At 26.8% G+C, this 13,910-nt stretch overlaps 1 protein-coding gene across 1 annotated transcript in view; it reads right to left on the bottom strand.

Moving 5' to 3' along the window:
• LOC107436597 (ankyrin repeat and sterile alpha motif domain-containing protein 1B) overlaps positions 1-11,894 on the bottom strand; it is a 79,095-nt gene extending 67,201 nt beyond the window's left edge. The window contains exon 1 of the mRNA XM_043042693.2: positions 11,448-11,894. Within this exon, the coding sequence (XP_042898627.1) occupies positions 11,448-11,551 (104 nt within the window). The 5' untranslated portion in view covers positions 11,552-11,894. The remainder of the gene's footprint in view (positions 1-11,447) is intronic.
• Between the last annotated feature and the right edge of the window lie 2,016 nt (positions 11,895-13,910).

The following is a 13,910-nucleotide window of genomic DNA, read 5'->3' as shown; positions in this document are numbered from 1 at the left end:
AGTATAAAAGAACATTCTTAGTGTAATGAAACACTTAGAGTAGCATCACTTTGGTATTAAGAAGTTGACACAATTTTGGTGTTAAGATGCACGAAAATGCTTTACCGTGTATTAATTAATTTTAATTAATTTCATATTAGAAAACAAAAAGAATTTGGAAAAAAAATATAGTTGCGTTATTTTAAATTTAATTATTTTTTTAGTTCTTAGTCACATTGACAATGCACACTAATTAAACGTGTTAAATATACTAAAACAAAAAATTTTGAAATCAATTTGATACTTATTATAGATAAAAAAAAATAACTATCACTTTATAAACGATAAGAAAGTAATAAAAATTACAGTAAGCGTAATATTAAGGCATTAAAATGATAAACTTGTCAATCAAGGATAAAAATGTGAGACCAACAGGATGGAGAAAAAACACCTGGTCTAAGATTTTGCAATATAAAAAGGAAATGAATCATTAGTAGATAAAAAAAAGTACACTGGCAATAAAAAATAATTAATAAATGAAAATAAAAACAGTCTCTTCTTCCTTTAACGCGTGAGAATCGTAAGAACTTTTTTTTCAGTTCATCCCGACATGATTAAGTTGTTCTAAAACCAGCTTTTAGTGAGATTTTAAAAAAGAAATTTAGTCATTGAATTGTACTATTATTAGTAGTATTCAATTATAATAAATCAATAATGTTTACTACAACTATTGGTGTTTACTATAAGTTTTTACTAATAAGATTTACTATAGAAATAAGAGAATTTTTTTCATAATTATTGATATTTATTACAGACACATAATTATGGTGAATTATTATCGATACCTATAAATATATCTTTATCGATGGACAAAATTTGATTCATGGTTTAATTTGAAACATTATTGACTGATTTGAAGGGGAAAAAATTGTAATAAACGTTCTCCTCGTTTAAGTTACACTGCATAGTTTTATTTTCAAAATAAATCAGATTTATTAATTTATGATTAAATTATTTTCAAATAAAAAATTAGTAATTTTGATGAATTTAATTTTTTTTTTAATTTATAAAATACATAATTTTCGCATTTAAATGTTGAATAATTACATATTTTCAGTTCAACAGTGAGTTTTAATTTCCGAATATTTGAAAAGCAATTTTTAGTTTTTTTTTAATTCTAAAATTGCTTATAAACCAGTATTTTTATAATTTAATGTATAAATTAGAAATGTGCCAATTGTGAATTAAATAATTGCATATTACCCGTTTAATATCCGGAACCAGAAAAAAAATTTCACTACCAGATACCGGATACTTGTTTTTGGACTCGAGAACCGTTACCGGGTACCCAGACAATTTCACTGGGTATTTCGTGCAGGGTAGTACTCATTTATGCTCAAAACTACCACATTTGAACTAACAGTAACCTGAAAATTATTCATTGAAATAGTTGTAGTTTAGGAAATCAGTGCAATCCACTAGTTTCCTAAAAATCAAGCTGAAATAACTAGTTTAGATACGACAAATTTTATTTTTGAGCAGAATTTAAATTAATGTGGATTGCCTTTGGGACAGAGAAATATGTTCGGAAAAGAGAAATACCTTATGAAGATAAAAAGCTTATTAAGATAAAAAGCATATTTTAATCTATGTATGCACACAAGAAATTTTTTTAAAATGATATTTTGAAAATATGTTTGTTCGATAGAATGCTATATAATTTTTATATTTTTTTGCATAAATGTTGTGATATGTGGCCGCGTAATAATAAATCCTAATTTTACCAGGTATCCGGTACCGGCCGAGTAATAAATAAAGTTTTTGTCTGGTACCTGGACCCGGCAAAATTTCAGGGACCAGTCCACCTCCAGTATAAATAAGCGTAATACGTAGCAATGAAACATAAATTAAATATTTATTTCTTGAGGGAAATGAAAATTTAAAAAGAAAAGCTTTGCTTTAGCTGTATTTGATATAGCTAAAGCAAATGCTTTTTTTTTTTTATTTTTTTTTTTTTAACTTTACTAATTTTGTATCGTAATAATTTCCCCCCCTTTTTATGATATAACATAAATTTGAAAAACTGTTTACATAGAAAAATTTCTACATTAAAAAATTTATTTAAATTGTGTAACAAAAAATACATAAACTATTTTAAATCACCTCAGATAACAATTTTATTTCTTGTATGAAATTTATCTGATCCAGTAAAAAATAAAAAATAATTATAACAGAATAGACAAAATTTTACTCAGTTTCATAATTTATTATACTAACACAACATTTATTATACTATACTTTTATTACAATAACACATTATTTAATTTATTAAAAGTTAAAATTAATATTTTGTTAAGAAATAATTGCACCGGTTCTATTAAATGAATAAAATAAAGAAGCATAAGACATTTTAGATATAACGCCTATTATAAGTACGAAAAATAAAGTAAAGAAAACTTTATTGAATTTTGCATTTTAAAAAAAGATAGTACTTAGATACAATGGGCGTTACAACCTCAATAAAAGAACGCTTAAACTTGTATACTTTGCCACTGAAGAATGCATTTCATTGAATAAAAAAAAATACTTGTTTTCTTTGAATTTCTAAGAAAACTCGAGTACAAAAACAACACGTATAGAAAGAAAAACTATCTAGACTCATCCCTTTAGGCAAAGAGTGAAAAAAAAGAACAAATATTTTTCTAGAAGAAACTATGGCGATAAAGTGTAGTCTTCTCTCTCTTCGAGAAACTACTTCTCTTACTGTTTGTTGATGGATTTAAAATTGAAGAAAAAGTTCTCCGGAAATTAACGGTGAGCTAGCGATACCTTCTGGTGTAATAGTATTATCTAACTTTAAAAGAAGCGGAATATTTTAAACTTTTTTACAAACAAGATAACAGATAAAGAAATGCAGCTGATGAACTTTTATTTGATTTTTTTTTTTGTTGTTTGATATATAAGAAAGAGTTTAGAAACGACTGCCTTATAAGTGGGCTGTTATGCGAAAATAATAAATCTAATAAAAATTATTTTTATGCTTTCTTTTTAATATTTATGACACACTGTTAAAATTTTCATTCTAAAATTATGGTAAAATAACTGGCAGCTGTCTGGTCATCCAATTAACCGTAAAGTTTACGGTAAAGAACATTTTTTTCCTTTATGGTTTTGAAATAATTCACAAATAGCATTTTTCAAAAACGTAAAAAAAAAGAAAATATTATTTAACTTGACATGGAGCTCGGCTTTTCTTAAGGTAATGGACACTGGAGAGTGCCGCATTCTGGAAATTCTTCGTATGGTGAAGGGAAGAAAGGAAATATTGTGTTGTCAACACTGGAACTCGAACTCCAGTTCTGCCGGTCATGATATTGGCAGATAAGTCCGCTCGGCTATGACATGTACGCAGCTGAAAAGAACTAAGTAGCTTCATTAGGTTCTAGTTGGTGTGATAAAATTCTGGTTGTTTAACAGTATTAGGTGAATGCAGTTAATAAACAGTTTTTCTCAAACTTAACAGATTGATTACCGTTTTCTTTATGGTTGACTGCTTCGATTAAATGTGGTAAAATAACCATTCAATAAATTCTTATTTAACAATTTTTTTCCGAGAAATTTCTAACAGTGCATTAAATTACACACAAAGTAACCTAATAAATAAAATTTACTTTATGAAATAAAAATTACATTGTTATTTTTAAGATGAAAAGCATTTAAAATGTTAAAATGTTTTTTAAATAAGTATTGCCAATAGGACCAATCACTTAAATAAATTATAAAATTTTGAAAGATCATACAAATAATAAAAACGTTACATTTTAAGTTAATGATGAAAAAAGTTTTGTCTTCAAGATATAAACATTAAATATTAACCCCAAAATTAAAAATATTAATCATATATGTATACTGTTATGCTACTCAACACACATTAATTTTTACTTTTAAAATTTTAAACATTCTATAAAATTTTATTGGAAAATTTGAAAGTTATCTGAAAATATTTCAACTGTGTTAAATGCATCGAAGAGCCATTACATTGTGACCACCCTGCTAATAACATGTAGGACCACCTTTAGCCCTCAAAACTGGTAGCAGCCACAGTGGCACTGATTCCACAAGATGCTGATAGGTAGTCTGAGGTATCTGGTACCAAGCGCTCACGAACTGATCCTGCAATTCCCTTACATTGCGAGGGGGTAGCATGGCAGTACTAATTTGGTTTTCCAAGTAGGACCACAAATGCTCTATTGGATTAAGGTCAGGGGAATTTGGGGGCCAAGACATGACTTGAAAGTCACTGGAATGTTCCTCGACGATTCGACCCTTATAACATGGTGCATTATTCTGTTGGTAAATCTGTTGGTGCATTATTCTGTTCGTACTTTATTTTAACTTGTTTAAGAGGCATTGTGGTTGCTATAATCAAACGCATAAATACGAATAATGTGCTATTCAGTACTAGTATTTCATTTTTCAGTTTATTTACGTTTATCTACATTAGCAGTGAAAATTAATCTGTATCTATACAGTACGCATTTGTTGTAATTATTTCATAACACATTTTTACATTAAAAAATGCAATGATATTTGATATTAATGCAATGATATTTATAATCACAAACACATGCAATAATTTTTTTTCTATTAACTAAATCACTCTTCAATAATTTTTATAATTGACAATTAAAATGTATCTATTTTATTTATTGGTGGTTTCCTGATTGTATTAAAAGATTGATACATGTAATAATTGGATTGAAATTATCTATAAACGAAACGAAATTATAAACAATTATTTTTATTTCCCTGTTAACATATCACGAAGCACTCATGTTATCTCGGAAAATAGGAGCTCACAGCTACACTTGTTCTTTAATGAGTCATGGTACTATTTCTTTTTACGACTTATCAGTTTTCTATCGATAAAATCAAATTGTTTTGCTAATGATACTTACATAAGGATAGTAGTACTTATCACAATTATCCGCTGTAAATTGACATTCGACGAATTGAGTGAATCTTGTCAATTTGAATCGATATAATTTACGATATATTATCCGCAATAAATATTTCTTTTTTAAGGTTTTTAGAATTGTGTTTTAAAAATTAGTTAGAGTATAATATAATAAACAGACTAATCTTTAAAGTTAACTTGTTTGAAAACTATATGGAGACTAATGACTATAGATAAAAATAGTTATGTTAAACAGATTCAATCGGTAATTGATTTGATCACCCCTAAAATTAAATTTAAATGGACTCTAGAACATTAGAATGTTTTAACTTACTACAAAAAATGTTTTTTAAGTAAACCATTCCACAATGGGATAAAGACTTCATTTTAGACACTTATGGCCAAATCTGATGTTTTCTGATGTATTTTTATTTTCTGATGTTTTTTCCATGATGATATTTCCGATGTTTTTTTACAGGAATCTAAAGGTAAATTGTCTTCAGTATCGTAATTTTCTAAAACCCTTAAAAATTCAGAAAGAAAATATCCTACGATTAAAATTGAACTGATGGCAATTGTAAAATCTATTTTGGTTTTTAATAGATATTAGACATGCTAGATAATAGATATACTTCATAATAAATATTTATTATTTTATCTGATAGCAAAATTCTAAAACAATATAAGAAAACTTCTCCAATGGAATTGCCAACGAGAGGATTAATTCAACTAAGCGAACATCCTTTTAATTTTAAATGCATTTTTAAGGTTCAAAATATTTTAGCACATGTTCTTTTTATTAATATTATTTTTTAATAAATATGGAAATAATATGAAGGTTCTCTTACATTTTCTCTTCATTTTAAAAAGGAACATTGAAATATTTACCATATTTTGAGAAATGCTTTCATTATTAATATCAACAGTTTTTTTTTTATTACTATTATTGCTTCAAATTGTCTATTCTTGGAAAAGTGACCACTATTAAAATTGCTACACCAAACAACGGAATAGCAACACATAAGTAAATATAGTTAGAGCATTATTATGTTTCGATAAAAATTGGAACAAAAATAATAAAAACGGAAATAGCAATAAAATATATGGTTAAATTTGGCAGAGTAATCACAGATGTCAAAATCAATAGAGCTTAATTTTGGTTGCTTGATATGAGTATTTATTCCAGAAACAAGCCAAATTATTACGATATTTAAAAAAATAAAAAATATTTACCTATGATTACTCTTGATCTATTAATTTTTAAATTATAATTTAAATATAAGCAAATTTCTTATATTTTGAATCCTTAAGACGTTATTTTATTTCACAGTCAAATAATACAAAAACAAATCTTCAAATCATACTGAAATAAAAAAAGAAAATGAAATAAATCTACCGCAGTTAACCTTATGCATTTATAGCAGGCTAAAATCAAAAATTTACAATAATTTTCAAAAAATATGAAGAAATAAATAGTGCTATTTAGGAAAAGTTATGAGCTCAGTTTATCTGATGCTTTCTAAAAGTTGAAGTAAAAAATTAAATTTAATCGATAGTTTAAAAAATTATGCATGATGAAGTTTTAGATGTTATTATGCAAAAAATGATTTTGAGTTATAATATTTTTTTTAAAAAATTATCTTGAACACCAGGGATTTAAAAAGGGATAATGAAAATTTAAATCTTTCCAACTTGGCTTATGACCTATATTAAATATTATACTTAAATCTAATATAAAATAATGTAGATATATTTTTTCCTAGATGTCATCAATGTAATATATATCTATTCTATTGTTTGCTGAGAAACATATACATAAAATGTTTTTTATCTGGTGACAAACAAATAGATAATGCTTTTATTTTGTAGATAAATCTAGTGAAAAAAATTATTTACAAATTTATATTGTTTAGTTTTTTTAGTATATTATAAATTTAAAAAAAAACCTAACGTCGAGTTCAAAGTTGGAAATATTTTCATTATTAATGCGCATAGCTTTTGCAGTTATTATTTTTTCTTGATATTCCAAGCACCAATTATAAATCGTAGATTCTACACTTAATAAAATTTTTGAAATATTTGCTATTTCTATTAAGAAAAATAAGTTTGCGCTTAAGAACAAAACTTTAATGGCATCGTAAAAAGTGTTTAATTACAATAAAGAAATTCCCCATATTTTTCGATTATTGTCGTCCTTGTCTTTTATTTATTATAGAAATTACATTATCACATTCTTTCTAGCTCACAATTTTTTACCCACACTGTTAAAAAGGTTGCTCAAAATTGAGCAAAAGTGTGTCAAAATAGCTCAGATACAAATAATGGCCGAACTTGAAAACCCATATGCGTTCAAAACTAAAACAGCAAATACTCATTTTTGAGCAAAATTCAGTCTCAAAAGGATAAAAGAGAGAAATGCTTGTTGATCACCAGCAGGTTTTAAACCAAGGACCTCCGGGTTCATAGAAGGATGCTCTACCATAGTTATACAACCCAGTCAGGGAGAGTTCAGAAGCTTTAAATAGTGCCAGCTGCAATGAAACATCACAACGATGGTGGTTACTGTATCCTCCCAAGAACCCAAAGGTATTTGGTTCGAATCCTGCCTGCGGCCAACAATTATCTCTTACATATTTCTCCGTCCACATAGCCTTTGGAACTATGCATTTTACTCAAAAATGAGTATTTGCTGCTTCAGTTTTGAATAGGGAGTTTTCGAATTAGACTATTATTTGTTTAGAAGCTATTCTGACACATTTTTGCTCAACTTTGAGAAACCCCCTTTTTTTACAGCGCATCTATATGGATGTTAATTTTCATAAAATTGAACCACTAATATTGAGCCCAACTTAAGACTGGAGTATTATTCGTACCTGATGGTTAAATATAATATTATTAGCCATATTGTTTGCACTAATTGCACTTAAAAAAGAAGGCTTAGTGGCATCATGACAAATTACAATGAAATCAATTCTCCATACTTTCCCTACAATTGTCCCTCCTGTCATTGATTAAAATATTACATTACTACATTCTTTCCATCTCACAACTTATCACCAATCTATATAGGTATTTAATTTCATTCACTTGAGCCACTAACATCGAGATGCATTGCCTGGGGTATCATTTGTACCTGATGGCACGTATTCTGTGACTATTACCATATTTTCTCCATTAAACAGGTTAAGTAGATCAGTTACTCATCTGTGGTTATTGAATAACCAAGGGCACAGCTTGTTTCCGACAACATTTTCCGCCTTAGATTCCATCTTAATTACTTTTAATTTGATACCTATTTTTGAAACAACATCTTGGACGCATAGAAAATAAACAAGGCTTTTTACTTGAGTACGCGTGTATTGATGGGGATCTAATGACCTTTGATGAAGCATTTCAATTTGGAATGTCAGGCTTTGTTTTGTTTTACTTTGTAGCAAACAATGCTACTTTTGCACGAAAACAGGAAATAACGATAAATGTGCATGTTTAAGTTTGGTATGCATAAATATAATGCACGCACTGAATATCAATGATGTTTTGGGAGATAGGTTTAAACATCAGATTTAAAGGTGGGTAAACAGAGATAAATATTAATCTGAATAATTTAGCGTTGTATATTATTTACTCATGCAAAACATTAGATACTTTCAGTGTGCAGGTGCTTGTGCAATAACTATGGAAACTTTTAATAAACTGGGAAAGGTAAATTTGTTTTTTTTTTTTAATTTGAATTAAATTTGGCTTGATGCATTTTAATGTAAATTATACCGTTAACTGCATAAGCAAAAAATTAAGTTTATTTTTAAAAAATTCGTCCTTAATAACTATTTAACTAAAACTTTTTTTTAATCGTTACAGCTTTATGCACTGAAAATAAAGTATGATCAAAACTATCAGAATATGCTAAAATTTATCGTGTTTCTGGTTCTATGGGAACACCTAAAAGCTCAGTAATTTTAATTTTTACCTAAACACTTTGATAATTCTTTTCGTAAGAACCAACAATAAATTATAATTTCATACTTAGTAATAAAATTTAGTAATTTTTATCGAGGTACCTTAGAGCATGGCAAAAAAAACAATTATTATAAATTTTTTATATTTTTAATTAATTATATGGTAACATGACTACCCGGTAAACCATTACCATATGAATGAACAAATTACAAAATGAATGGTTTAAATATCGTATATATTGTTTTAATGAACCAGAATTTTATTACTTTTTTTCTGGTAAAATTACCGCATTGTATATAAACGTCATTGCTATACAGTGCGGTAAATTTACCAGAATTTTTTTTTTTTTCTTTTCTCTCCTTAGTCAAAAAAATTTTAAAAAATGTTAGTTTATTATTATTAATATTTTACTTTACTTAAACTAAGAAAAACCTGCTCAAAAAAACGTTTTCGAATAACCGAATATCATCCAATAAATGCATGTTTATTAACACACAAAATATATTAAAACCAGTTAAGATCATGACAATTTTAATAATACGTCTTTTAGTGAATTTTAACTTAATCATTAGAAAAACATACTAAAACCAAATTATTTATCATACCGTGTTTACATAAATAAGTTTTGTTAAAGAATTGTTCTTTTAAAACGTTTTTCTTTTTCTTTTAACATATAAGAAATATGTCTCAAATTTGACAGATACAATAAAACACGAGCATCTTCATAAAATTAGTTTGATTTAGTTTAAATTATTTTATCTTAAATGATGCATGAAACACATAAAGTAAGGTATTATAAAATGATAAAGCTACTCTATGAGCAGCTGAAAAATGAGTTTTATTTAATTAAAATGTTTTCTTCACATCAAATAAAAATAATAGATTTTTAACGTGATCTTAAAAAAGTAGTAACAGCAAAATATAAACGCTTACCAGTTGAAAAGGAAAATTAAAAACAATTTGCTAAAAAAAGAATTACTATTTAATATCCTTCAAAGAATCTTTAATTTAAAAACTAAATTTACTGATGTTTGTGTACTTAAAAATACAAAAAACTTGAATTTTTTTGGGGGAGAAAAAGGATTGTTAAATCAAAAAAATAAATAGGGTGCACAATTCCAAAGTAACTATGTTAAAATAATTATAATTAATATATCTGATATATTTTTATGTCTATAAATGATAACCACTCAAAATGTTTAGAAGCGTGAATTCATTAGTAATGATTGCGTTATCATAAATAATGGAATGATTTGATAGATTTGTTGACTTTCTGGACTTTTGAATGTGGATTTCGGTTTTCTCACACTATAATTTTGCAAGCATTCATCTCTAGAATTTAACTAAATAGAATATGTAAAGCTCAAAATAGCTACAAAAAATAAATGAAAAGCACCAAATGTGAAATGATTCAACATTCAAGAAACGAATATTTACATACTTAGCACGTAATGATATATTTAATAATTATTGAATTTATAAGGAAATGAAAATAACAAGATTACACTAATTTATAAGTATAAAAATTATAAGAATGAATTAATATATTATTAATATGCATTATATGTATTGTATGTTCGAAACTGAATGCACAAAATGCTTAGTTTTTACAATTATAAAGCTAAAAACGTTCAGGAATTTGGATAAAAAAATTTTCTTTAATTAAACTGCTATAATTTGAATTATTATAATTTAAATTATTATTTGGCATTAAAAAGCAAGGTGGGGCCTAGATATAAAAGTATCTCATACAAAAAGCATTTTGGTTATAATTTAAATAAATACTCAACGATAAAATGTGTTTATAAAAGACAATAGATTGCAGAACATACATAGACCACAGAATATAAATTAAAATATAAACAAAGAAAATTGCAATAAAAATTATGAGCTTATTTTTATGCAATACAATGTAAAATAACTATCTCTAAAAAATTTCTACGAATAATGTAGAATAATAATAATTCTTATTGCTTAAAATATCCAGTAACATTACACTAAATTGTACACCATTCGAAATAAAAAGTAGTGTATAATTTATTAAATACTAAAATAACGCCTAAACTTAACAGTTTTATCCTTATTTCTTTTAAGTAAAGAATTCCAAAGATAAGTATCAATACTGGAAAGAGATCAATAATTTTCTTGATTCCTATCTCCAATTAAAATAGTCTTGAAAGATATGATAGGTTAAAGATAGCATAGCAGATATGTGATAAAACAATTTTTTCAGAATATAATAATCAAAAACATAACGTTTTCATCTTAAGAAATACTTTTAAAAATGTAAAATATCTATCACAAATGCAAGAAACTAGACCAGTTTTGCCCGCACTGCAATGATTACTACAATTTTCGTAACACATACAGTTATTCCGTTAGATTGGGAAAAAAGAATCATTGCGGTGAAGCCAACTTTAAGAAAGAAACCGGTAAATGAAACAATTACATTCAGTAAACGAGAAATAAAATAACGGATTAAAAAATGAGTTAAATGTGACCCATCCCCCCAAGTTTCCACCCCCAGAAAAGACCGAAAATAGACTCAACCTACCTTGCGAGGGGACCTGATCTTTTGGCTCTTTGACTCAAATACCGCTCGACTGTCGCTATATTCCCACTTCTTGCGGCTTCTATAAGTTCTTGTTCTTTCCCCATGTGAGGCCGCAAGTCACGAAAATTGAGTCCAAAATATGTCACATTGTAAACACCAAAAAACTTGATGGGGGATAACCACTGATTTGGCCTCCATTTTGAATCGCCAGCTCTCTATCATCAGGCACCAGCTGGGCATCGAGCCATCATTTCGCGGATAAAATCCTTATTGCGGAATGAATTTCACAGAATCTTCATCAACCCGACGAAAGAATACATCATCGAAAAACACGCTTCAAGAGTTGATTTTCCATAGCGCGAATAGAAACGGTTCTACAATTTTTGAAGCGATAGTAAACAAAGCAAAATACTCGACATGGAACGACTCTCGGCCAAGGGTTGCCTGATGGGAGAAGGAAAAGCGTTTTATCGCCAGAGTCTGGGCGAGTGAACGCCAAATAAAGTGCCAATGAACTGAAGTTGAATCCGCAGCACTTACTTCCCAATCTAATTTTGGCGATTGTAAGTGAAAATTTTTTCAGATGAGTATAGTCAGCTGATGTAATCTCAAAACAAATGTGTGTATGACTAGTGCATTTCATTTTTAGAGGTATTGCACGTATTTCCTCCTTATCTACTTCATCCGGAAGACTGCGTTGGCGTATTTAAATCCAAATATGGAGCATTCCTAAATGCTATAAAAACATTTAAAATTTACTAATTTTATTGGAATTTATTAAGTTAGAATCAAAATTATATTTCAAGATCAAACTTTTTTTTTTTTTTAAATAGATCATTGAAAAATATTCGTAAATATCTTATTTTCATACGTTTATGAGGGCGATAGTCAGAAATAAATTCTCATAAAAAGGTAATTAAGACTTATGTTTATATTCATTTTTTGAAATAAAGAATTCGTGTACTAATTAAAGGCAATAGCTGATAAATATTTTTTTTCTAGCTCAAACTATAAAAATATCTCTATCTGGTTAACTGTACTGGTAATCAGATTTTATTAATTATTGAATTTAATTCTTTTTTTTTTTTTTTACATCCTCGATTATCGAAATTATTGATAAATATGCAAATGGAAAATGGTCTAAACTTATTGTTTAAAGTGTATAACATTTACGTTTTTCATTTTCAAATGATAATTTAATCAAAATTTCAAATTCATAATTCTAATAACAAATTAATCAGTAATATCTTTAAATCATCTGCTATTGCTATTAGAATAAATAGAAATAATAATTGCTAATTTGTTTAGTTTAGTTTTCATTTCTTATACCTCACATTCTATTAAAATGTTTTCTAAATATGGGTGCAAAAAAAATAGCAGATGGGAGCACACATGAGTTATAAAGTTTCGTTATTTTTGTTAAAAAAGTAAAATTAAAAGATAATAAATTTAATAGTTTTAAAAACATCATTTATTCAGAAAATAATTGTTCGCTCAGCAATTATAAATAAATGAATAGTTCATCAGTCTTAAGAAATACCTACAATTTTGTTCATTAGGATTTAATCATTTTACATTAATTAAATCCTAATTAAAAATTTCATTTCACTTTTTTTTAATTTTAAGCCGCAATTCATTAGTTAAATAGAAACAGATTAAGCTGAAGGTGAAGACTAATTATTTGCCATGCTGAAATTTTAAATTTATTTGCAAAATTAATAAAATCAAGTAATAATCAGTTCGTTAAAACAATGTTACCGAAATCTTTATTTCAAGCCATTTTATAACTAGTTGTATATAAATGGCTATTTAATGCTTAGATCATATTATAACTATTAATAAAATAAATTAATAAAAAATAACAATGATTAATTCAATTAAGCAACATTACAGCAATTTTTATTATAAGCTATTGTGTGACATTAAGGAAAAAAAAAACAGACTACACATAATGAGACTCTTGATTTCACTCAAAAGTATTTTCACTCGAAAATATAAATTTTATTTGACACCAATTCACTAAAATACTCTTTTCACCCACTTAGAAATCTATACGAAAACATTGATGATTATAATAATCATCAATAATGATGATAATAATGATGATCAGTCATGATGATGATAATAATCATCAAAAATGAATTTTTATAATTGGAGAAAAAAGAAGGTTGCGAGGAACTAGGAACTGGGGAAAAGATTCTATTTCACTACTAATCTGTAAAACGGTCTTCTCTGCAAATGCAGTTCAAAGGCAAAAAAACTTACTTAATTGCTATTCTTTTTTAATGCTGTATGGTATGTAGTTCGAAAATTACTTTAAAATTTTATTTTTGAACTTTTATAATTAACTGGCTTAAACAAAAGTTCTTAATTATTTTTATATAATAAAAAAATATGATAATTTTAACTCTAAATTATCAAATGAAAATTTTATGCATTCACTTTTGGCAGATATAAAACTAT

This window comes from Parasteatoda tepidariorum, chromosome 2, assembly GCF_043381705.1.
Source record: "Parasteatoda tepidariorum isolate YZ-2023 chromosome 2, CAS_Ptep_4.0, whole genome shotgun sequence".
NCBI classification, from domain to species: domain Eukaryota; kingdom Metazoa; phylum Arthropoda; class Arachnida; order Araneae; family Theridiidae; genus Parasteatoda; species Parasteatoda tepidariorum.
This window is presented reverse-complemented; position numbering and strand designations above follow the sequence as displayed.